Source organism: Natator depressus, chromosome 1 (assembly GCF_965152275.1).
Source record: "Natator depressus isolate rNatDep1 chromosome 1, rNatDep2.hap1, whole genome shotgun sequence".
Classification (NCBI taxonomy): domain Eukaryota; kingdom Metazoa; phylum Chordata; order Testudines; family Cheloniidae; genus Natator; species Natator depressus.
In genome coordinates this window covers 215828127-215854800 of record NC_134234.1, presented here as the reverse complement: position 1 = coordinate 215854800, position 26674 = coordinate 215828127, and the positions used below count along the sequence as shown (strand labels likewise).

At 47.7% G+C, this 26674-nt stretch overlaps 1 protein-coding gene and 1 pseudogene across 2 annotated transcripts in view; both read right to left on the bottom strand.

Annotated features, from left to right (window-relative positions):
- TULP3 (TUB like protein 3) overlaps positions 1–26674 on the bottom strand; it is an 80774-nt gene that overhangs the window by 17362 nt on the left and 36738 nt on the right. For both annotated transcript variants that reach the window (XM_074935535.1, XM_074935542.1), the window contains exons 3-4: positions 12767–12929; positions 5209–5385 (exon numbers count right to left, since the gene is read on the bottom strand). In XM_074935535.1, the coding sequence (XP_074791636.1) occupies positions 5209–5385; positions 12767–12929 (340 nt within the window). The remainder of the gene's footprint in view (positions 1–5208; positions 5386–12766; positions 12930–26674) is intronic.
- Positions 8892–10723, bottom strand: LOC141975261 (uncharacterized; annotated as a pseudogene).

The window sequence follows — 26674 nt, the reverse complement described above, 5'->3', positions numbered from 1 at the left end:
CAAGGAGGCTTTCATGATTAACTGACCCTCAGAAACAAAGGACTGAAATTGGTCTTTTTAGTCTTGTGGCAGGCATTCAATAAAGTGTTGTGAACTTGGAATAACTTAAATAATATTTCACTGTCAAAGCCTGGTAGTTTGCAACACAAAATAGAAGAGCTGTTGATGAATAGCTCTTTCTGCTCAGGAGGTCTATTTGTTTGGCCTCTTTGTCCAAAGCAGAGGGTCTGGAGCAAGGTTGATAGTTTCCTTCATTAGCCACATCCACCACCAGGGAATTAGTGGTGGGATGGGAGAAGTATTCCATTCCCTTAGCTGTAATACAACATATTTTATTTCCCCACTTGGGTGGAATAGTGGCAGGCGTTTGCAATAAAGTACATGAAGGCAATAACAGTGCCTTATTAATTGGTAGGGCAATTTTTCCCTGCGGGGATGATATTTAAAATGTCTATCGGGGAATGCTGAGACTCCTGGGCCTCTTCTAGCAGGATCTGGAGGGATTCCATCCCGTGTTTCATTAGCTCCTGGAAAGCTCTAAAGTCATCATCAGAAGAGGGCAATGGTGGCATTACAACCTCATCTGGGGAGGAGGAGGAGGACTTGGCTGATAAGGGTGAGCTTTCCTCCATCTGTGGCTATTGCTCCTCTTGTACCGAGGGGGCATACGGCACCGAAGGATTGTCTGTCAGTGCCTGTGAATGATGTGGTACTGGTGGGTGTCGGGGTTTCTTTCTAGCTGGTACCCTCTAAAACTGTTCCACAAAGTGCTCCCATGGGTTCCAGTAAGCCCAGCCAGGAGGGGGATAGGTGAGGCGTCTCCAAGGATGTTCATATCCCAAAGGTCTAGGGTACCCGGTGGGCTCCACAAGGTCCCCTTCAGTAAATGAACTCAAGAAGGGTGTAACAGTTCCAAGGTAGAGCCCTGTACAGAGACCTCAGAGTCAGAAATATCCTCTGGGCTAAAAGGGGGCGCCCTGAGGCATTGGTGATGGTACCAAGTGTTGGAAGTCAAGCTGCACCTGTCAGTGCAGTACCCAAGAGAGAGATCTAGTACAGCTCCTGTCAAGATTCCTTCCCCACTCTGAACTCTAGGGTACAGATGTGGGGACCTGCATGAAAGACCCCCTAAGCTTATTCTTACCAGCTTAGGTTAAAAACTTCCCCAAGGTACAAACTTTGCCTTGTCCTTGAACAGTATGCTGCCACCACCAAGCATCTTAAACAAAGAACAGGGAAAGAGACCACTTGGAGACGTCTTCCCCCAAAATCCCCCCCAAGCCCTACACCCCCTTTCCTGGGGAAAGCTTAATAACAATCCTCACCAATTGATACAGGTGAACACAGACCCAAACCCTTGGATCTTAACAATGAAAAATCAATCAGGTTCTTAAAAGAAGAATTTTAATTAAAGAAAAGGGTAAAAGAATCACCTCTGTAAAATCAGGATGGTAAATACCTTACAGGATAATCAGATTCAAAACATAGAGAATCCCTCTAGGCAAAACCTTAAGTCACAAAAAGACACAAAAACAGGAATATCCATTCCCTCCAGCACAGATTATTTTACCAGCCATTGAACAAAAAAACCTAACGCATTTTCTAGCTAGATTACTTACTAACTTAATAGGAGTTGGAAGGCTGCATTCCTGATCTGTTCCTGGCAAAAACATCACACAGACAGACCAAACACTGTGTTCCCAGCCCCCTCCAGATTTGAAAGTATCTTGTCCCCTCATTCGTCATTTTGGGTCAGGTGCCAGCGAGGTTACCTTAGCTTCTTAACCCTTTACAGGTGAAAGGGTTTTGCCTCTGGCCAGGAGGGATTTTATAGCACTGTATACAGAAAGGTGGTTACCCTTCCCTTTATATTTATGACAGCTCCTTAGTAAGGGAGACCCTGGTTTATCCAAAATGAGAAGATCCTCCAGAGAAAAGAATCTCGAGCGTGGTCAAGAGCTATGATAGCCAATGGTGCTGGAACTGGGATGTGGATCGGTGCCAAGGAGGAATTGGTGCATGCAGTACTGGCAAAGTTGACAGAACAGCTTCTTTGACACTGGAGCTGTAAGACACGATGGTACCGGAGTGCAGGTAGAAACCCTGTGTACATCAAGGGGCTGAGAGGTGCTGGATGGTACTGATGTAGGAGCCACTCTGTGCATGGAAGACTTTTCTGCACACAACGTCTTATGTGGTACTGTAGTGGGGCAGTTGCCCCACTTTGGCAGACAAAGGGTTAATAGCAGCCCTTGGAGCGGATGCACAGAGCCCAGCCAATCATAGAAGGCTTAGAAGCAGCCAATCAGGGCCAGGCTGGGCCCTATATGAAGGCTACAAAGCAGAAGAGACAGGAGTCTCTCCCTGACAAGCAAGGGAGGAGTACTGGCTCCCAGGGCTAGCACCTTAGATAGAGCAGCACTGGGCAGGCTCAGGGGAGCAGAGGGAAAGCTCCAGCCTGATACCTTCCAGGCTGCGGCCCCTGCTAAAAAAGGGCCGAGAAGGTGCAAGAGCCAAAGGGAAGTGGCCCAGGGAGCATGAGCAGTGGAGGGGAGAGAAGGAGGTCAGCACATGGCTGCCGCCAGAGAGTCCCTGGGCCAGGACCCAGAGTAGTGGATGGACCTGGGTCCTCCTCCTTCCACTACACCTGGCCATAGAGGAGCATGGCCTGATACAGACTGTGGCTTGCCCGAGGCAAGGGGCTAGACTTTGCACCTGCCTTCATGGCCAACTGCAGCTCCAGACTGAGGACTGTGGATACCCCCGGAAGAGGAGAGAACCGAGTGGGGCACAGCCGGAGGGCTGTGTCCAGAAGAGAATGACGCAAGCCAGGGAGCAATGCGGGTCCCAGACAGCACTGCCGAGCAGAACGGGTGAGACACCACCTGCAGAGGGCGCTCCACAGCTGGACAGAACTAATTCCCGGAGCAACCAGTAGGAGGCACCACGGTGGTGAGTGTGCAACCCGTCACAGGTACGAATGCTTTGGTACTGATTTCAGTCTGAGACGCCAAGTGAAATTGGTACCAAGGTGTCGGTACTACATAAGAAGAGGGGAAGGTAACCCCTTAGGGGACTCAAGGTGTCCCAGGACTGAGATTTATTGGGTGACCTACCACTCTTTGTTTCCCTGGTAAGGGAAAGAGTCTTCTTTTCTTAGAAGTCACTATCTCTGGGGTGCTGCCAAGGTTCTAGCAGTCACCTGAGCTGCTGAGGCTGATGTGCAAGTGGGGAAGCAGACCCCTCAGAAGCTAAGGAGTGTTCCATTTCTACACCTGCCTTTAAACCCTGAGCAGACCTTGCCCTTTGATGGGAAGTAAGTCTCTCTGAGACACCAGAGACAACTAGAATTACTGTTGCATGGGCAGGGCTTAAACCACAGTGTCTTTGGCATAATCCGGTGCCAATGTACTAAACTAGAAGTCCTGGAGGGGGGAGGGAAGAGACCTCCCTTTGAAACCACAACTGTTCTGAAATTAAACAAACTAAGTAAATAACTAAATGAAAAATTCACAGAAAGTGAGAAAGGTGGGAAGCTGTAGAACAGCAGACACTAAGGCTATCTCTACACTACCACCGGATCAACACTCCGGCAATCAATGCACTGGGGGGTCAATTTAGCGGGTCTAATGACTCGCTAAATCACTCTCAGGTCGACCCTGGTACTCCACCCTGAATGAGAAGAGTAAGGTAAGTCGACGGGAGACACTCTCCCATCAACCCAGTGCTGTGCAGACACCGCAGTAAACCGACCTAAGCTACGTCAACTCCAGCTACGTTAGTCATGTAGCTGGAGTTGCATAATTTAGGTCAATTTACCACAGTAGTGTGGACATCACCCAAGTTTTGCTCCATCTCAAGCCACAGACGGGTTGAGAGATAAATGAGTGGCAGTGGGTCCGCACCTCCCTACATGACCTTATATGGGAGCATGAGGAGTTATTCTGTGCAGGCCCAGGCCTGCAGATGCTGCTTTACGGTCTCCGGTCAACAGTGCACAGCACCCACAGGGCATATACTCAAACAAGAACTGAGAGGGAACTTCTGTAAGCTTCCTGGGATTTATACTTGGAGTCACACCACTTTATTTTGTGATCCTACCCGATTTCTTGTGGTAAGCAAGGTTAGGAGTGGGAAAGTGCAGAAAGTGCTGAAGTACCTGGTTTTGTTGATCCTGTAAATTGCATTCTTCCCTATGAATCAATAGTATACTAATGTCCCAGTATGGTATTGCACATACAAAGCATTGCTGGAGGTGCTGCGTTTTGGACGAGATATAAAGCTAAGTTCCTGACTACTTGTCAAACATCCCAAGGCACATTTTGAAAGAGGAAAGGCGTTAACCCTGGTGTTCTGGCCAAATTCTAATCTGTGTACTTACATTCTGCCTTCCTAAATTTCCCGTGTAATTTCAATCAGTTATTCTCTTGCACTTCCTGTCCTAACTCTTGTGTAATGTTGCTGTTCATGGATAAACAACTGTTGCTTCTGAGTGGTGGATGACACGATCCTTACAAATTACTACATAACTCAAAGGTTAAGTCCTTTGGGAACCTTTTAGATGACAGGCACCACAAGGTAATGTAAACTGTGCATCAAACAACACAGTATTCATTTTTATTTCACTGCAAAATGTTTAGACAGCACGCAACTAACAGACTTCCTGCAGTACTGGCAGGGATGTGATACAATTGGCAGCAGTGGACACTCTGATGAGAAACTGCTCAACGGGACACAGTATTTGACAATAAACCTTTATGCATATTTTCTATAACAGCTGTTTGGGATATCCTCTGAATCAGGAAGAGCACCTTTCCTGCAGGTCTCCTGAGCAGTTAAGTAATTACTGCATTGTGGGCTGGCAGTGGAGGTTTCTAATACTTAAGAACTATATTGTGTTATAATATTAACAGATAGGTACATGGAATAAAAATGTCCTGGACTCTGACAAAACCAAGAGAGGCAATTTGTGATGACTTCCTTTGGAAAGACCAGAAATTATATGGAATTTCTGTAATCTCTTAAAACATGATAGGTATGCCAGTTACTATTAGCATTTTAGACAAGGGAATGACAGTTACTCATCCGTCAATGTATGTTCTAGAAATTGCTGGCTGCCTTTGTGTATGGAAGCTCACATGCACACTTGTATTGTGAGATGATTCCTGACAGACCCCTGTCCAAACCCTGCATATAGCCAACTCTCACCTCGTTTCTGTAGGATTTCTTGCAGATCCGGCTTGGCAGCTCTATCTATGAGGGTCTCTTCATCATTGTCCTGATCTGCATCATCTTCTGTTGTGGAAGATCCTACAGAGAGGATTTGGAGTTTGGTCCCTAAGTCTTGGACTTCTGGCTTCAGGAAGGCAGCTGGGCCATCAATGCCTGCAGGAAAAGTGAAACAGAATGGAGAAATCTCACAGTTTTTGTAACTGGCTGACTGTGTTAAGCATCACAAGAAGGCACCTAATTGCACCTCTCCCCCCTCAAACACCCTTTTAGAACACTGATGCCGCTGAGTGCCCAGACATTTTCCACAAGGGGAGGAAAAAAGGCCATCTTCCTAAAGAAGCACTTTACAGGATTCTGAGTCAGGAGACCTAGATTCTAAATCTGGCTCTGACAGACTTCCCGTGTTACCTTGGGAAAGTCACATTAATCTCTCCAAGCCTCAGTTTCCCCATTCCTAAATGGGGATGATGATACTTCTATTGTCACAAGGGGTTATGAGTTTAAATTAATTGATGTTTGTAAAGCACATTAAAACTCCTAGATTTTATTTTTTTATGGGCAACCATTTTAAGCCTTTACTGTTGTAGCCAGACAGCCAGCCCCCCCCCTCTCAGACCAGCATTGCGGAAGCCAAAACAGGGCACTTAACATAAATTCCAGCACAGCCTTTGAAGCTGTGAAAAGCACAGGTGTGCTGCTACAATGTGCCTCTGGGAACATATACAACGATTAGGCTCACAGCAGGCAGAGGCACTGTGACAGACATGGCTCTTAGCCCCTACTAAATAGCATGATGCACACACACCAACATCCTAGGTGGGAAAATATTTACCCTAATAAAAGGAATGTCCGGTAGTCGAAACTTATTGTTTCTCTCCCTTGCAAGTGTGAACTACTCTTGCGAGAGCTGGCGTCGCCCAGACAGACCAGCCCCAATTTGGCATAAGAAAGGAGAAAGAGAATAAAGGAGTACAGAGGTATAAGTAGGGGACCTACAGCACCATGAGTTTTGAGTGCTTTTCACTATCTATCTGCTGGTCAGATAAGTGACAGCCTCCCAAGGCTTCTGCAGCTAAGAGGGTCCCTAAGCCTTGTCCCTTATTCGTCTTTCCGCGGAATTGAGTGACCGATCCTGGCTTGGCACCGCTGGAATCGAGAGATGCAAGGAGGGTAAGAAGCACCCACACCTGATCTCCTATCTTTAGTGTACACATATTTTGAAATAGAGCTCTATACTTTGTTTTCTTTCTTTGGGATTGTAGCTTCAGTTTTGTAACTTGTTTGTGTGTGTAACATCTCTACATTTAAATAAGTAGGCACTAGCAATTTTGTAACCACATGATTAGAATCTAGTTTAATAAATTTTGGTAACCATTTGTGCATAAGCCTGACTTGTTTCTCTGGTTTACTGTAAAGCAACCAACACAATTAAAGAACCTCAGCCGTTTTGGCTATAAAGCCTGGCCATTAGGTGAGAGTACTAAGAGCCTAGCGTTGAGTTGTGCCGCCTCCACGGGGCAAACTCTTGGGGCACCTGTCAGTCAATCCTGACTGCCCGCTGCGAAGGAGCTCTGAGCTCTAACAGTTAAAGTCACGGGTGGTTAGGACCTTGGGGCATCCGTCAGCCTAGCCCGGGCTGCCCGCCGCGAAGGGACAGTGCGTCCTAGCGGTTAAAGTCACGGATGGTATAAACGGGCATAGCTGGCACCTCACCAAACATCCCTGGCCATTGGCTAACAACTGTCCACAACAGTCATTTTCTTTGTTAATCACCTTGATGTTAGTCTATGGGTATGTCTACACTATGAAATTAGGTCAAATTTATAGAAGTCGGTTTTGTAGAAAGCGTTTTTATACAGTTGATTGTGTGTGTCCCCACACAAATGCTCTAAGTGCATGTAGTCGGTGGAGTGTGTCCACAGTACCAAGGCAACCATCGACTTCCGGAGAACTGCACTGTGGGTAGCTATCCCACAGTTCCTGCAGTCTCCGCTGCCCATCTGAATTCTGGGTAGAAATCCCAGTACCTGATGGGGCTAAAACATTGTCGCGGGTGGTTCTGGGTACATATCATCAGGCCCCCTTCCCTCCCTCCCTCTGTGAAAGCAAGGGCAGACAATCGTTTTGCGCCTTTTTTCTTGAGTCACCTGTGCAGACGCCATATCACGGCAAGCATGGAGCCCACTCAGGTAACCGTCACCGTATGTCTCCTGGGTGCTGGCAGACGCGGTACTGCATTGCTACACAGCAGCAGTTTATTGCCTTTTGGCAGCAGACAGCGCAGTATGACTGGTAGCCGGTGTCGACGTAGTCCTGGGTCCTCTTTTAACCGACCTCAATAAGGTCAGGGGTGCCTGGGCAAACATGGGAGTGCCTCAGCCAAGTCATTTCCCTTTTAAGTTTCGTTTCATGGCGATTTAGTCCTACCGGCAGTGCACTGTTTTTTAACCTCCAGCCAGCAGAAGATGATGGCTAGTCGTCATACTGCACTGTCTTCTGCCGAGCACCCAGGAGATGACGATGGCTAGTGGTCGTACTGCACAGTCTACTGCCAGCAAGATATATAAAGATAGATGAAGTGGATCAAAACAAGAAATAGACCAGATTTGTTTTGTATTCATTTTCTCCTCCCTCCCCCCATGAAATCAACGGCCTGCTAAACCCGGTTTTGAGTTCTATCCTTGAGGGGGCCATTCTGTTTCTCGCAAAGCCACCCCCTTTGTTGATTTTAATTCCCTGTAAGCCAACCCTGTAAGCCATGTTGTCAGTCACCCCTCCCTCCGTCAGAGCAATGGCAGACAATCGTTCCGTGCCTTTTTTTTGTGCAGACGCCATACCACGGCAAGCATGGAGCCCGCTCAGATCACTTTGGCAATTAGGAGCACATTAAACACCACGCGCATTATCCAGCAGTATATGCAGAACCAGAACCTGGCAAAGCGAAACTGGGCGAGTAGGCGAGGTCAGCGTGGTGACGAGAGTGATGAGGACATGGACACAGACTTCTCTCAAAGCATGGGTCCTGGCAATGCAGGCATCATGGTGCTAATGGGGCAGGTTCATGCCGTGGAACGCCGATTCTGGGCCCGGGAAACAAGCACAGACTGGTGGGGACCGCATAGTGTTGCAGGTCTGGGACAATTTCCAGTGGCTGCGAAACTTTCACATGCGTAAGGGCACTTTCATGGAACTTTGTGACTTGCTTTCCCCTGCCCTGAGGCGCATGAATACCAAGATGAGAGCAGCCCTCACAGTTGAGAAACAAGTGGCAATAGCCCTGTGGAAGCTTGCAACACCAGACAGCTACCGGTCAGTTGGGAATCAATTTGGAGTGGGCAAATCTACTGTGGGGGCTGCTGTGATGCAAGTAGCCCACGCAATCAAAGATCTGCTGATATCAAGGGTCGATCACTGCTTGCAGAGGCAATAAAGTCATTGTTGCTTCACATTCATGCATTCTTTATTAATTCATCACACAAATAGGGGGATAACTACCAAGGTAGCCCAGGAGGGGTGGTGGAGGAGAGAAGGACAAGGCCACACTGCACTTCAAAACTTATTGAATGCCAGCCTTCTGTTGCTTGGGCAATCCTCTGGGGTGGAGTGGCTGGGTGGCCGGAGGCCCCCGCACCGTGTTCTTGGGCGTCTGGGTGAGGAGGCTATGGAACTTGGGGAGGAGGGCGGTTGGTCACACAGGGGCTGTAGTGGCGCTCTGTGCTCCAGCTGCCTTTCCTGCAGCTCAACCATATGCTGGAGTATATTAGTTTGATCCTCCAGCAGCTTCAGCATTGAATCCTGCCTCCTCTCATCACGCTGCCGCCAACTTTCAGCTTCAGCCCTCTCTTCAGCCCGCCACCTCTCCTCCCGGTCATTCTGTGCTTTCCTGCACTCTGACATTATCTGCCTCCACGCATTCGTCTGTGCTCTCTCAGTGTGGGAGGACAGCATGAGCTCAGAGAACATTTCATTGCGAGTGCGTTTTTTTCGCCTTCTAATCTTTGCTAGCCTCTGGGAAGGAGAAGATCCTGTGATCCTTGAAACACATGCAGCTGGTGGAGGAAAGAAAAAGGGACAGTGTTATTTAAAAAGACACATTTTCTAGAACAATGGCTACACTCTTTCACGGTAAACCTTGCTGTTAACATTACATACATAGCACATGTGCTTTCGTTACAAGGTCGCATTTTGCCTCCCCCCACCACGTGGCTAGCCCATCACCCCTCCCCGTGGCTAACAGCAGGGAACATTTCTGTTCAGTTACAGGCAAACAGCCCAGCAGGAATGGGCACCTCTGAATGAATGTCCCCTTAAGAAAAGCACCCTATTTCAACCAGGTGACCATGAATGGTATCACTCTCCTGAGGATAACAAAGAGAGATAAAGAACGGATGTTGTTTGAATGCCAGCAAACATACACTGCAATGCTTTCTTCTACAATGATTCCCGAGTACGTGCTACTGGCCTGGAGTGGTAAAGTGTCCTACCACAGTGGACGGAATAAGGCTGCCCTCTCCAGAAACCTTTTGCAAAGGCTTTGGGAGTACATCCAGGAGAGCCGCGAATGCCAAGGCAAATTAATCATTAAACATGCTTGCTTTTAAACCATGTATAGTATTTTAAAAGGTACACTCACCAGAGGTCCCTTCTCTGCCTCGCGGTCCGGGAGGCAGCCTTGGGTGGGCTTGGGGGGTACTGGCTCCAGGTCCAGGGTGAGAAACAGTTCCTGGCTGTCGGGAAAACCGGTTTCTCCGCTTGCTTGCTGTGAACTATCTACCACTTCATCATCATCATCATCATCATCTTCCTCGTCCCCAAAACCTGCTTCCGTGTTGCCTCCATCTCCATTGAAGGAGTCAAACAACACGGTTGGGGTAGTGGTGGCTGAACCCCCTAAAATGGCATGCAGCTCATCATAGAAGCGGCATGTTTTGGGCTCTGACCTGGAGCGGCCGTTTGCCTCTCTGGTTTTCTGGTAGGCTTGCCTCAGCTCCTTAAGTTTCACGTGACACTGCTTCTGGTCCCTATTATGACCTTTGTCCTTCATGCCCTAGGAGATTTTGACAAATGTTTTGGCATTTCGAAAACTGGAACGGAGTTCTGATAGCACGGATTCCTCTCCCCATACAGCAATCAGATCCCGTACTTCCCGTTCGGTCCATACTGGAGCTCTTTTGCGATTCTGGAACTCCATCACGGTCACCTCTGCTGATGAGCTCTGCATGGTCACCTGCAGTTTGCCACGCTGGCCAAACAGGAAATGAAATTCAAAAGTTCGTGGGCCTTTTCCTGTCTATGTGGCCAGTGCATCTGAGTTGAGAGTGCTGTCCAGAGTGGTCACAATGGAGCATTCTGGGATAGCTCCCGAAGGCCAATACCGTCTAATTGTGTCTCCAGCACCCCAAATTCGACCCGGCAAAGCCGATTTCAGCACTGATCCCCTTGTCGGGGGTGGAGTAAGGAAATTGATTTTAAGATCCCTTTAAATAAAAAAAAAAGGGCTTCGTCGTGTGGACGGGTGCAGGGTTAAATCGATTTAATGCTGCTAAATTCGACCTCAACTCCTAGTGTAGACCAAGGCTAAGAATACTCTGCTACGTAAGTCACAGTAAACTAGGGGGTGTTCACAGCTGTAGACAAGATGCCAAACTATATGTAGCTGCCACGTGAGTTTCTGGTGGAACCAACGTACACAAGGTTAACCATATAAAGCAGCTGTGATACTGCAGTTCTTGTCACAGACACTTTACACAGAGGGTGCACTGTGTGCCAGGGATATAGGAGAGTGAAGGTTGTTTGGGGTACCTTAACTCTGCATTTCCAAACCATCTAGAATTTGTTTTAAGTGCAGTCTTCGGTTTGGACTTCTTGGTTTTCTGCTGTTTTTGTATTTAAAAACTACAGTGATTTACTCAGATGTTTTACCTTTGGGTTACTGACACATTTACAATCTTCACTCCGTTTTAAAGATTCTTGGTCTGAAAATATACAAGCAGCTTCAAGGTCAGGGAAGCTATCCAATTTTCATCCCTCTGACTTCTGTAGTATCTAGCTTCCTGATTCAGGGGTGTTTTTATTCTCTCCTGTCTCATTTCAGAAGCACGCTCTCCAACCAGAAAGTTTCTCACAATCTGCTTTCTCCCAGTTAATTCTAAGCAGGCTATCAGTCCAGCAAATGCTACAGCTGAAGTCTCCTCTCACTCCTCTCCCAATCTGCAGCCACTGATCCATAGAACAGGAAAGAGATTTAAAGAGATGGGCTGCCAGGAGACAATATATTTCTAGGAGCGACCACTAAGTTCATTTTTATCCTTTTTAGCTCATGGTATCCCTTTAATGTGTATCACAAAAACCCCAAGGCACACCCTGCTACCTCCCTGATAGTTTGCAAGAATCCTGGCTCTTGTGGTACTTTTCCCGATACTTTCCCAGGATTGTGGGGTTTTCCCTGTCACCTCCTATGCCCCATCATGTGTGGGGCTCCCTGGGCTGTGAGCTCATCATACTTTCTTGCTATGTCACTGTTTCCTATGGTTCTTGCCACTATTTCATTGTCATGCTGTGAGACTACTGAGCTCTTGCCATTGGCTCCTTGCTTTCTCAATGCCTATAGCTTTCCTTACTACCAACACTTTGCTGCTATGTTGCTGTCACCTCCCTGCCATATGCAGGGCCCACTGATCCCAAAATTTACCTCCTTACCATATGGCAAAAAATCTAATGGATCCTGTTTGCATGTCACAGGGACAAGACTCTGAAAAACTCCTCTCACCAGACACTTGGATTTGTAATTTGAGATTAGAGTGAGTTAACAGGATAGTGGAGAGGAATTCCAGGACTGAGATGAAAGAGAATGCAAAAATCCCTGCCACCAGCAGAGGGGGGTTTACTCCTTCAGAGTTTCAGAAGGAATTGGGCTGTGGCTGAAACCCAGTGTGTATAAGGAACGTCAGTGGAGACAGGAGAAACTAAGAAAGCTAAATTCAGTATTCATCAACCCCTGTACTGCCTTCCTCTTCCCAATCAGCCTGTCACAGCAATTTTTGAGAACTCTGTCATGATAGTGCATGTTGCTGCTATTCATTTATTCCCTGTCTTCCTTTTCTCTTACTGCTTCAGAAAAATCCAATGAATCTCTCCTGCTCCAGATGTATAGCTCCCTACATTTCTGGGAACACTACTAAAGTACCCAGGAGGTGAGGAAACTAAACAATTCCAAACGTAATTCTGTTCAGCCAAATGGCTTTGGTCTAACTCTAAGGAGAGATCATTCAGAGGTGGATGGATTTTCCCAACCTAATTATTTAATCTGACACTGGAGTCCAGGTCAGGTTGATAGTTTTTTACAGCGCAGTGTTGCTTAGCAGCAGATGAGTGACAAGGAACAAATGAATGCTGCTCTTCTTTTGTACCCAACAAAATCAATCCCTTTAGTTTCTCGGCCACCCATTCCCCTGGGGAACGTAAATGTGATCACCCCAAGGTAAAAACAAATTAGCATTAGTAAGAATGTCTGTTGATCAGGAGGACTACGCACCATGCAGGACAACATCGCTGTGAAAAGGGGTGTGGGTCTCTACTAAGGGAGTCTGCTCCTCACACCCTTTGGGCTTTGATCTACGCAGCTTTGCTTCTGGATTTGGCTGCACCATCAAGGGCTCAAGACGTTTCTTCCTCTGCTTCTTCTCCAGAAGAGCTCTCTGTAAGAGAAACAAAGGATATGAAGGAAGGACGAATAGCCACACACACTAGAGAGGAGGCGGCAATGCATGGTCCCTCCCTGGCCATTGGCAAAGTATTTTATATTGGAACCACTGTGAAGTCTGAAAAGCCCTGGTGCACTCTGATAAGGGTTTCACGCTTCGGTGAAGTCTGCATCCTGGAATCATTCTGAAGACTCTGGACTGAAGCACTCACTTGGACTCTCAGATTCCATTGCCGGCAGCCAGGAGTCAAGGCACCATCTTAGACTGCGACCTAATCCTTGGCCATCAGCAATCGTTTGTCTTTGTATCCAATATAAACTGCCACAACTCTTTAATTCACACTGAGTTAAATTTAGCAGGTTTATTCAGAATCCACTCAGAAGCATTTCACAAACTAGAATTAGCGATACAAAACTTGTCTGGTGGTTTCATTAATCGCTGTCCATAACTTACCTATTTAAAAATGATGGATAGGATAGAAATGATGACCCATCAGGACCCTCCAGCACAGGGGTGGGCAAACTACGGCCTGCGGGCCGGATCCAGCCCCTCAAGGCTTTGGATCCGGCCCACGGGACTGCCCCCCCGTGGTGCCGTAGGCCCTGCGCCGCTCTCAGAAGCGGCCGGCACCACGTCCCTGAGCCCCAGGGGGGCAGAGGGCTCGGTGCATTGCCCTTGCCTCCAGGCACCACCCCCCGCAGCTCCCATTGGCCGGAAATGGGGAACCGCGGCCAATGGGAGCTTCACGGAGCCCTGTGTCCCTCCCCTCCCCCAGAGGCCACGCAGGGTTGTGGTGCTGGCTGCTTCTCAGAGTGGCGTTGCGCTGCGTGGTGTGGAGCCTGCCCTGGCCCCGGTGCGCGCTGCTGCCACCCCGGAGCCGCTTTAGGTAAGCAGTGCCAGGCCAGAGCCCAAACCTCTCCTGCACCCCCGTCCCCCAACTCCCTGCCCTAAGCCCCCTGCCTGCACCTCGCACCCCAACTCCCTGCCCTGAGCCCCCTGCCACACCCCGCAACTCCCTGCCCTGAGCCCCCTGCTGCACCCTGCACTCCTGTGCACACCAACCCCGTGCCCTGAGCCCCCTGTCACACCCCGCACCCCTCCTCTGCCCCAATCCCTTGCCCTGAGCCCACTCCTGCACACCGCACCCCCTCACACCCCGCACTCCCTCCCACGCCCCAACCCCTTGCCCTGCATACAGTTTCCCCACCCAGATGTGGCCCTCGGTTCAAAAAGTTTGCCCACTCCTGCTCCAGCATCTCTGATTCTATGACTAAACATTCTGTCTTTTTGAAAAACATCTTCAGTTACCAAATTTGGTATGTCAAATGTGTAATAGTACAGATAAGCTAATTTCATATTAAACGCCAAGAAGTACATTTGTGTAGTATTACTTCTGCATGGTTAACAATTCAAATATTTTATAGTGAAATCTTAACATAAGGTTGCTCTATCCAGACTTTTAACCATATTTGAGGACTTGACCCAGGAGCAAGTAGGAACAAAAGGTTTCTAAGAATGTACAATTTTGACTGAAAAAGATGTTAAGAAAACAACCCAGATGAAAAGAAGGGAGAGGGATTTGGACAAAAATTAATCTGGATGGGTGGGACTCTCTATGGCAGTGGTTCCCAAAGTTTAAACAACCTGTGAACCCCTTTCACTAAAATGTCAAGTCTCATGAACCCCTTCCTAAAAATGAATATTTCCAGGGATTTTCTCCTTTACCTGAATATAAATTATAAAAGCAGTGATCTCGGAAATAAAATGGTTTTTTATACCATGCATATTAAACATCAATAATAATCATTACAGTATTTTTATTACATTATGAAAACAGCAACACTCTTCCAAGATCTCACTTTTGTAGCTTGTATCACTTTGAATAAGCCTGTTATAAGACAAGGCTCCTATGTTTCATCAAGGAGCATCAGATGTGAACCAGCATGAAGGTATTTAAGAAGCCAACTCAAAGAGTTCCTCCTACACAAGCATTCAGGTCTTGAGCAGTCCAGGCAAACAACACACGTTACAACAAAGCTTAAAACTTAGTTTTGTTTTTAGAATTATTCTGAAGAACAATTTTAAAAACAAAACTAGCTGCCTATTTAATTTTAAAAACAGCAAAAAATGTCCACATCCCTTTCCATTTCTTATAAGGAGTCTTGAAGAGTAAAGATGTGTGACAGATATGCTTGCTTTGATCTGCTTAGCTCTTGGAAGTCCAGGGGCTCCGCTGGAGGCTACTGGCCCCACGCTGCCCAGGGTTCCTAAAGACAGCTCTGTACACCATTAGGGAATTCCCCAAGAACCCCCTGTAACATTTTGAGAACCCCAGTTTGGGAACCACTGCTCTACGGGAAAGGGAATTATTAAAGAAATTCCTCTTATGACAAAACGCCAGCTTCCTACATATCCCCTGACCTGCTTACTTAATACCCTATTAAAGGATCTACATTTTAAACAGAATGACAAATTAATTTCTTTTTTATTGTTAGCAGCTAAGTTTTACATTTTTCTGGTAATGTGCAATGCAACTGCTCCTCCTATGGAACTGAGGTATAGCAAAATATGGACTGTCCTTGTAATGGGAAAGCTATCACAGCAAGTATGTACACAAGAGAAGTGCCAAAAAGAGAATGGGTGTTTAGAAATGTGGTCATCCTTTTTAACATACTCAGAGGAGGAGGACTCTCCAGTCAGCAAGCCAGAATCTTTAGCCAGGTTCTTTGAATATTAACCTGACGCTACATAGGAATAAGTTATGTAGTATGTTAACATGTTATTGCAACTTTGTCTTAGTAAAATTTCAAAACACCACCATCAACAAAAAAAAAAAAATCACAGAATGCCAAAGTTAAGCTTGAGACCACACCTCTTTCCCTGCTCCCTTGTGCCTATGCATTACAATGTGATAAGAGTCTTCAATTACACTGTGTAACAGGTTGAGCACTCACCGCCACAGTGCCTCTTACTGGTTGCCTCAGGAATTAGCTCCTCAGCCTCAGAGCACCCCCTGCTGGCCGGTGTCTCTCCTGCCTCAGGCCTCGTGTCCCTCCTGGACCCCAGTGCCCTTTACCTTGGGGTTCTGCCCACAGCAGTATCCCCACACTCTGGGTCTCCTCTCCCAGGGGAACCCCCAACCCTCTATACCCACCTTGCCTCACTGGCTACTGCCAGTCATCATCTAGCCCCCATTCTGTGGGGCAAACTGCAACCTGTAATGGCCACTCATCACTGGCAAGGGGGTTGGACCTGCTGCCTTTCTTGGTCCAGCTGTCTTCCTGCAGCCCCAGTACCTCCCTTGGCCTTCAGCAAGGCCTCAGCCTGGGGACTCGTCAGGCCAGAGCTCCCCAGCTCTGCCTGCCCTTCCCCAGCACTGTTCTGCTTCAGGTACCCCATGTTCCCAGGCAGCTAAGTCCTTCCCACTCCAAGGATGGAGTGAGACTGACCCAGCTCTTCCCTTAGCCCTTGTATCAGGGCCAGCTTGGGTTGGCCTGATTGGGTGTGGCCACAGCTATGCCTGCTCTTATCCTCTTTTCTAATTGGGTCCCAGCCAAAATCCTCTCCAAGGGCTGCTTTTAACCCCTGCTCTCCTGGAGTGGGGCAGCCACCCCACTACACACTGCCACATACTATTTCTCAAATCCTTGACTTGAACTCACTCTTCCAACTGACATTACTATTGCACTCAGTGATATTATTGTGATTCAGCAAAACAAGTCAGGACTTGCGCTGGAAATGGACTTTCTGATAGGAGCGGGCATCCCCAGAGGAGAACTCACAACTGACAGCTCCCAGACACTGGGGGCCATGGATAGGACAAGAAGGAGTAGGAGTTACAGGGGAAGTCAAGGGTGTTTCAATCATTCGTGTTGAGTTAACTGAATGACAGAGAACTGGATATACCAAGTGAACTCATTCTTTGTGGTACAAAGCTGAATGACAAACTTAGCCAGAGTCAAATGAACTATGAATCCTAATCTTAGGGCTTGGCTTCACTTGCAAGTTAGAGCGCATTAAATCAGTCCCGGGAGCCCTAACTCTCAAGGTGTCCACACTGGCAAGGCACTTAGAGCACCTGGACTCTGCAGCTGGAGCACTCCTGTTAATCCACCTCCATGAAAAGCATAAAGCTTGCTGCACCCTGGCTGAAACGCCCAGGCGTCAGTCTGAACGAGGTGTTGCATTACTGCGCTGTGATTGGCCTCTGGAAATGTCCCATAATCCCCAGAAGTCAAGTGGCCACTCTTGTCATTGTTTTGAACTCGGCTGCAGGCATGCAGATATGCCCTTTCAAAGCTCAGTTTCTGACAGCCGGTTGCTTATCTGCTCTGGAACAAAGCAACCATCACTGTGGAATGCTGCTGCTGTGAGCGTGTGAAAGAGAGAGAGGTGGGGGGTGGGCAGGTCTGCTGCTGTCTGAACTTACAAGACAGCATGCTGACACACTCTCTCTCCCTCCACATACACACAACACACTCCCTGTCACACTCCACCCCCCCCATTTGAAAAGCATGCTGCAGCCACTTGCACACTAGGATAGCTATCACACTGCACTGCTCTCTGTGGTGTTGCAAGTGCTGCTAATGTGGCCACACCAGTGCGCTTGCAGCTGACAGTGTAAACACATAATAGCGGTCTCCAAAGGCTGATTTAACTCCCAGAGCTCTACATCTGCAAGTGTAGCCATGCCCTGAGTGTCAACATATATAACCCTGTCACTTGTGATGTCATAACAAGTGATAAAGGAAACAAGTTCTAACTTAAAGAATTAGGGTAAGACGCTGCTGGACGCATGCGTGTAACTGTGAAGAGAACTACGCTTGGTATGGAGAGTTACAAGGTCTGTGAAGGAAAGTGGAGAATCAGATTTTAGTACACTGTAGCTCATCACTGAGCCAAATGGGATGTTCTACATGTGTACAAGTCACTTGCACTAAAGACAGATCATCCCTGTGTGCTCATTAGTAAAACTAAGAGCAATCTGAAGGTTGTTCTCACTGATGATAGCCCCCACTTCTCAGTCTCCACATTCTCCTTAAAGTAAGTGCCTCCAGGTGTCCTTCTATCATCATTCCCCTCCGAACCTATGAAACTACCCTCTCTCTTTTTGTTTCTAGTGATGGCTCTTTCCCTGTGTGTATCCTCAATTGCAAAGCTCAGTTCTTGGCCCTTTGCTCTTTTTTATCTCTTTTGGCAACTTTCCTCAGAAGGTCTGGAGTGTGCACACTGTTTCTTTAATTGCATGATAACATATGAAGGCTAGATTGCATGTGCTGGTTTATTATCCTAGCACTCTTCACGAGCGCTACCGCACATGAGCTGGTTTGCTGTCGTAGCTGGCATTCCTGAGAGATGGGCTACATGGGTTACAGTTATTCTAATATTATTTGTGAGAGTCATGTTCTCTAGGCTGGTTTGTTACTGGGTTATTTCTGAGACCTGTGCTGTCCAAGTTAGTTTGTTATTGTAACATTACACACAAAGGATAGCCTGAACATTAAAAATATATTTTATAAGTATTAAAATATTGGTTTGGAAGAAGAAACAACATACATAAGAATTAGAGAAACTTTGAAAATACAAATTGAAGGTCAAATTTACCCTTCTGATTGATAGTCGGACCCTTTACCAGAAATTCAGGTCTGCTGGTTCTGCAGTTTTACAAAATATATAACCAGGCTCAGATCACAGAACATACCAGTATATTGTTACAGGACTAAAAAATCCAAAATATATTCCATAATCATCCAAGAGCAGGAGGGAAGGAAATATGAGGGAAGCAAATGTCAGGGAGCAAGACAGCAAGAGTCAACAACACATTATCCTCAAAATAAACATGAGAGAGAATCTGTCATTAACATTTCCCTTATCTGACAGACAGACAGAAGAGGAGAAGGGAAGCAAGAGAGACATTATACATGCAGTAAGAATATACCCAGTTACTATACGCATTGGAGACTGAATCTGGGGGTCAGTATCTGATACCAGTAAACTAACTCTCTAAGAGCAACCTGACTGATTCTTCTATTAGGCCAGGTTTTTTTAAAGCATTTTAGTGTTTGCTGGCCTAGAAGTTTATTTGCATCTTAGGCCTAGTCTATATTTAAAATGTAGGTCAACACAGGAACAGTGCTCAGAGTTGTGAAAAATCCAAACCCCTCAGTGTAGACATGGTTAGGTTGACAGAAGAAAGCTTCCACTGACCCAGCTACCACCGCTTGTGGAGGTGGAGTTACTGCAGTGATGGGAAAACCCCTTCCATTGCTGCAGTGTGCGGCTATATGATGGTGCTACAGTGGCATAATTATGGCACCGTAGCCATGCTGTTGTAGCACCTGTAGTGCAGACACGGCCTGAGTACAGTACAATTCTGTTTTAACAAAGAGTTTATGGGACACACCAAAACTTCGAGAAAACAGGGTTTGGATACATGGGACAGTATTTCATCACGCACACCTTCATTTAACAGAAACTTTTGGTTAACCAGAAGGTAGAAAAAATGGGATATTAAGGTCATTTGTTTTAAAAGGTTTTCTCTCTATTTCTGTGTTTGATTAAGGCATGGAAAATGTATTATTTAAGTAGGCTTAGCATAATTCTTTTTGTTTAATGATTTTGATAGAGAGTATCAATATTTATTTTTAAGCATTGTTTTAGATTTTGTGTCTCTTTAAATTTTCACAGTTGTGGAATTATGGGGGAGGAGATCTCAGACAATAATTATTTAATGACGGTAAATGTTAAGATTTCGAACATTAAAGCTACCTAAATGGTGCCTCTGCTCCAGCTGCACTAAATGCTAGCTTAACACCACATTTTATACACATTAAGGTGGAGACTGCAATAAGTTCTCAAGCAGCATTTCTCTTCCTTTGCCTATCTGTAAATGTAGATGATTACAGATGGAAATATTTTTTCATCAGTTTGAGTGTGTATGGTAAAAACAATATTTACCAATAAAAATCTAATTCCCCCAACCAGCCATTTAAGGCTGCTAGAGTGCAGTTCACTTTGTCTGAACAAGATGGCATAACAACTTTATAATCAACATTGCTAAGTGTTCTTTCAAAAATTTGCTTACACTGATGTGATGTCCAAATAATAGAATTGGATTTTGTTTACTTTTGGCTAATAGCCAACTCTTTCTTCCATCCCTGTATTATAATGGAGATTAATGTACTTCAGGGAAAAGACACTGGAGCACTATGCTCCATTTGTGCCCTATAAGATAATGAAAGGACACTGGTTATTATGATGCATTTGACACTTTGGGAATATTACACATTAAAAACTTTCCATGACATTTTACTTTCAGGCTACACAGGAGTCCTGGAAATTCAGAACACCATGAACACAGGAAACAAAACAACAACACTGAGTCTAGCAAATTTCCAGCAAGCTGCCCAGGGAGTTAGGACCATCAGATCTAGCATAACACAGCAGACCAATGGGCCATCCAGTTTGGTTTTCTGTGCCTTAGGGGAAGACATAAAACCCCTAAAAAAGCACTTGAGGGTGCAATACTACACCATTTATTTATTAATAATTGTCATCGTTGGTATTGTGTCCACAAGTGTGCTGGGCACATCACAGGAAGCCTATAAAAGGCAGCTCCCTGCTGTGCAAAAAGTTGCTTTCTGAGCATCACCTGGTTACTGGTTTAGGCCATGAATGACGTGGCTTAATAGATCTTGCAATGCTTATCCCAGCTATTTATAGAAATTAGAGATGAAAAAAGCCTGTTTAGTGTGTGGTGCACAATATACACCTCTACCCCGACAGAACGCGGTCCTAGGGAGCCAAAAAATCTTACCGCGTTATAGGTGAAACCGTGAGATATCGAACTTGCTTTGGCCACGAGCTTTTCCATTATTAATAGTCACTTCCCACCCCCTGACTGACCCCTCAAAACCCCCGACCCACCCAACCCTCCTCCCCCCCCCCCCCCGGCTCCCTGTCCCCTGACTGCCCCGCCCCCTAGCCACACCCCCTGGGTCTCCACAGGCCCCCCAGGACTCCCATGCCCTATCCAACGCCCCTGTTCCCAGTCCCCTGACCGCCCCACCCCCAGAACCTCCGAACCATCCAACCCCCCCTGCTCCCTGTCCCCTGACCAACCCCCGAGACCCTCTGCCCCTTATCCAACCCCTCGGCCCTGGCCCGGCACCCTTAACACACCGCTCAGAGCAGTGTGTCAGAGCCAGACACGCCGACGCACTGATCCGCCGGAGCACGCAGCCCCGCCCCCCAGAGCGCTGCTTTACCGCATTATATCCGAATTCGTGTTCTATCGGGTCGCATTATATCGGGGTAGAGGTGTATGACCAGCATGTGGCCTGTCACAGTGCCCCTTGCAACCTGCTGCTTGCCTCTCTTTCTGCAGAATTTAAGCTTCCATTTATTAAAAAATAATAGACTAAAATTTTCAGAAGCATTTGAAGGTAAAAATTTGAATCTACATGTACATACCTAAATAAGAGGCCTAATTACCAGCACTGCTGGGCACCCGCAGCTCTAACAGACTGAAGTTTCAAAATTTGTCGCAAGTCTCTAGCCACTATAATTTTGCAGAGAACCTTCTGAATGCAAACCAATACAGTTCTCTTTAAATGTGTCTGCAAAGAGCCTAAAACAGAACGTCAGAGAGGTGTGAACTACTCCCATTCATCTACTTAGGTTAGCCCCATTGCCTAACAAGGTCAAATGACATGTAGTATTGTACTCTCTTTTATTTTAGAAGAAAGATCCAAAGTAAGTACTCTATCCAGTGTTGTTGGTTAATCATACATTATTTGTAGAACCTATAGAGGGAGAAATCCTGTTCGGTCTGAGTGGTACAACCAAAGACATAAACTCTTCCACGGACTTCTTTAGGCCTTGTCTACCCTGGCAAGTTTCTGCACAGCAATGCAGCTTTCTGTGTTATAACTCCCAAGGTGCACACACTACCAAGCCATTTAGTGCACAGAAACTGCGCAATTGCAGCGCTGTAAAAAACCCACCCCGACGAGAGGCATAGAGCTTTCTGCGCAGGGGGTACAGCGCTCAGGTGCCAGCGTAGACACCCTGGTCGATTACAGCGTTGTGATTGCCCTCCAGGAGGTGTCCCACAATGCCTGTTCTCACCTCTCTGGTCATCAGTTTGAACTCTACTGTCCTGCCCTCAGGTGACCAACCATGAGCCCCACGCCTTAAATTCCTTGGGAATTTTGAAAGTCCCCTTCCTGTTTGCTCACTGATGCGTGCAGTGGTCTCAGCACATCTCTCCAGGTGGCCATGCCTGCTCCACGCACCAGGCGATCCCCTGCTTGGAGCAATGCCGAGCTGCTGGACCTCATCAGCATTTGGGGAGAGGAGGCTGTCCAGTCCCAGCTACGCTCCAGCCATAGGAATTATGATACCTATGGACAGATTTCACAATACATGACAGAAAGGGGCCATGACCAGGACACACTGCAGTGCAGGGTCAAAGTGAAGGAACTGCGGAATGCCTACCACAAGGCGCAGGAGGCAAACTGCCATGTCGGTGCTGCGCCCACGAGCTGCCAGTCCTACGAAGAGCTGGACGTGATACTCGGTGGCGATCCCACCTCCACTGCAAAGACTTCCGTGGCTCATGTGCCATTTGAGAGTGGGCAGAGTCAGGAGGAGGAAATCTTAGACGGGGATGTGGAGGGGGAGGGGGAGGCAGAGGCAGAGGACGACTCAGAGGTCAGAGATGCATGCAGCCAGGAGCCCTTCTCTACCCCTGAGTGGGCTAGCCAGTCACAGCAGTCAGAGCTTGGCGAAGTGCAAACAGGAGAGGAGACCCCTGGTAAGTGGCTTTGATTTTGGGAATCGCTGAAGCAAGTTGTTGGGGGCAGCAGAGTTGCAGAAAGCAGGCTTGTGTCTGTATGATGCGTGTACCGCCATATGCCTAGTCTGAATGGCAGAACAGGGTGTTGATTGACTCCCTCACTTCATAGGAATCTGTTTCAGAGATCTCCATAAAACTCTCATGGTGATACTGGGCAAGCTGCTGTCACAGGTTCTTCGGCAGAGCTGCTTTGTTTCTTGCCCCATTAAGGGTAACTTTTCCACGCCACTCTGTGTGTGTGTGTGTGGGGGGGGGGGAACGGGGGGCATTGCTGCACACAGGCGAGCCGCATAAAGCCCAGGATGGAAGCCGCAGTCTTGGAGAAGACCCTCCCTCGATTCCCTGCTCACCCTCAGCAGCAAGATATCTTCCATAATGAACACAGCCTGTGGAAAATGTGGGGACAGTAATGATTATAAGGCCCCCCTACAGTGCTGGCTCTCCCCAAGAGCCATGTGCACTATGGTCCTGGAACACCGATTTCCCCTCTGGTTACTCGTCATTTTGGGGGTCTTGTGGCTCATGTGTGCTTGCCTGGAGTCAGCCAATTAGTGACAGGTATGTGAATAGAAAAGGAGTAGACTAACACAGCTGCTACTCTGAAACCTGTCAGGTATGTGAATAGTGGCTGTGTTTTAAATCACTGAATCAGTGGTCTGGGTGTTGCAAACAATACTACTTCTGTAAAATGTTGCATTTTGGTTTCACAGATATGACCTTGGGAGCCCAGCCTCCCTTTGTTATCACCAGCTGAACAGCTGCACAGAATTAGAAAGCAGCCACAAAAAACTAAAGAGGACTTTCTGCGTGATGTCACGATGCACTGTGCGGCCGAAAAACAAGCATTGAAGGAGGGCCAGGACAGCGAGAAGAGGGACCGAAAGGACAATCTGGCACACCAGAACGCAGCCACGGAGCGGCTCTTAAATGTTATGTAGCGCCAAGCAGATATGCTCCAGATGCTCCTAGCACAGCAAACCGAGCAGCTCTGCGCCCACTCTCCCCTGCAGCTACTGTTGCAAAACTCTTTCCCATGCGCCCCCCAGACACCGCCAACACACTCTTATAAACCTCCTGGCTCTAGTCTGTACTCCCATCACAGTCCAGCACTGCAGACTCCCAGTACCCACTGCACTCAACGCCCGTCCCTCTACAGGTTGGCACTGTACTCCAAAGGACAAAGCTGCATATGATACCTGGATATACACAAATCTTTAACCGTCCCGAGACCCCACCTCGTCCTAGGACCCTCCCATCCCCCATCCCTCACAGGGCTCATGTGTTTTTTGTTTGTCTCTCTCCTCCGCTTGTTGTCTTTTATCAAATAATTGTTTTGGTTTAAAAGCAATCGTTATTCCAGTAATTGAAAGTAAACAGAACCCTGCAAAGCAACAAGCAATTTTCTTAAACCTTCACAGTGCATCGTCTGCACCAATCACAATCACCTCCTAGCATAACAAACACTGCACTCCCGAGCACAGCAACAAATATTAGTGGCTTTCAGATTCAAATTGCTGCCTCAAGGTATCCCTGATCCTTATGGCCCCGCGCTGCACCCCTCTAATAGCCCTGGTCTCTGGTTGTTCAAATTCAGCCTCCAGGCACTGAGCCTCAGCAGTCCAGCCCTAAGTGAAGCTTTCACCCTTCCCTTCACAAATATTATGGAGCGTACAGCATGCGGCTATAAGCATAGGAATATTGTCATCAGCCAGGTCCAGCCTCCCATATAGGCAGCGCCAGTGGGTCTTTAAACTGCCAAAAGCACACTCAACAGTCATTCTGCACTTGCTCAGCATGTTGTTGAACCGCTCCTTGCTGCTGTCAAGGTGCCCCGTGCATGGCTTCATAAGTCACGGCATTAAGGGGTAGGTGGGGTCTCCCAGGATCACAATGGGCATTTCCATTTCCCCTACAGTGATCTTCTGGTCTGGGTAGAAAGTATCTGCTTGCAGCTTCCTGAACAGGCCAGTGTTCCAAAAGATGCGTGCGTCAGGCACCTTTCCGGACCAGCCCGCTTTAATGTCCGTGAAACATCCACGGTGATCCACAAGTGCCTGAAGAACCATTGAGAAATACCCCTTGCGATTAATGTACTCCATGGCTAGGTGGTCTGGTGCCAGAATTGGAATGTGCGTGCCATCTATCGCCCCTCCGCAGTTAGGGAAGCCCATTTGTGCAAACCCATCCACAATGTCACGCACGTTGCCCACAGACATGGTATTTCGGAGCAGGATGCGATTAATGGCCCTGCACACTTCCATCAACACAAGTCCAACGGTTGACTTTCCCACTCCAAACTGGTTAGCGACCGATCGGTAGCAGTCTGGAGTAGCCAGTTTCCACAGTGCAATCGCCACGCGCTTCTCCGACGGCAGGACAGCTCTCATTCTCGTATCCTTGCGCCGCAGGGCTGGGGCGAGCTCATCACGCAGTCCCATGAATGTGGCTTTCCTCATCCAAAAGTTCTGCAGCCACTGCTCATCATCCCAGACGTGCATCACGATGTGATCCCACCACTCAGTGCTTGTTTCCCGAGCCCAAAAGCGGCGTTCCACTGTGGTCAGCACCTCCATGAATGCCACAAGCAATCTCGTGTTGGAGCTACTACAGGTGGCGAGATCAATGTCTAACTCCTCTTGCCTTTGTAGTTTATGGAATAACTCCACTGCCACTCGTGACATGTTAGTCAGAGCGAGCAGCATATTGGTCAACAGTGTGAGATGCATTCCTGCAGACCGAAGAGGCAGAGCACGCAGTGCACAAACTGTTGAAAGATGGCGCCAAATGCGGATGGAAGCACATGGACTGCTGGATGCAAACCAATGCATCACAGAGCATTGGGACAGGACCCACGGTGCCCCGTGACCCCATCCGCCTTCCCACAACTCTTAACGGCAGAAGAGGAAGAGATGCTCTGTGGGATAGCTGCTCAGAGTGCACAGCTCTGAATACCGATGCAAGTGCTGCACGTGTGAATACGCTACTGGGCAGGCAGCTGACAGTGTGAACATACAACACTGGTTTCCCTTCAGTGCTCTCTGAGTGGCAATGTAACTGCCGGTGCTGTAACTCTGCCAGTCTAGACATACCCTTAGATAAGGCCATGCATACCTACACAGAAACAACATATCTGATACTAGAGACAAAGGGTAGAACACACTTCAATGGCTGGAAGCTGAAGCAAGACAAATTCAGACTAGAAATAAGGCACAAATATCTAAGTGAGGGCAGTTAACCACTGGAACAGCTCACCAAAGATTGTGGCAGATTCTTCATCCCTTAGAAGTTTTTAAATCAAGACTGGATGTCTTTTTATAATATATGCTTTTAGTGCATCCATGAGTTATTGCATTCTGTACAAGAATTATTGGGTGATGCTCTAAGCCTTGTGTTAGGAAGTGAGATTAGATTATCAAAATGGATTTCTGGCCTCAAAAATATATGAGCCCAGTGGCGGATTAGCCACTTGGCCTATGAGACCCATGCCCAGGGGCCCTGGCCAATTGGGGGGGCCCCCGAAAAAATCCGCCACCAGATGGCGGAAGCCCAGAGCCCCAGAAGCAGCGCTGGGTGGGGCAGGGGAAGCCCCAATGCCCTGACCTCTGTAGCAATGCCGGGTGGAGCGGGGAAAGCCCCCACATTCTGACCCAGCTCCCTAGCAAAAGCGCCATGTGGGTGAGGAAAGTCCCCCCACCCCGCCCCTGCTCCCTAGCAGAAGCGCCAGGCAAAGCCCCAGCGCCCAGACCCAGCTGCGGCCTGGGATTGGAGGCGCTCTCACTCCCTGCCGTGGCCTAAGGGTTGGAGGAGCTCTCACTCCTTGCCCACCCAGGGCCGTGACGGGGAGGACAGAGCTTCTCCAGTCTTTGTGGGGGGCAGAAAG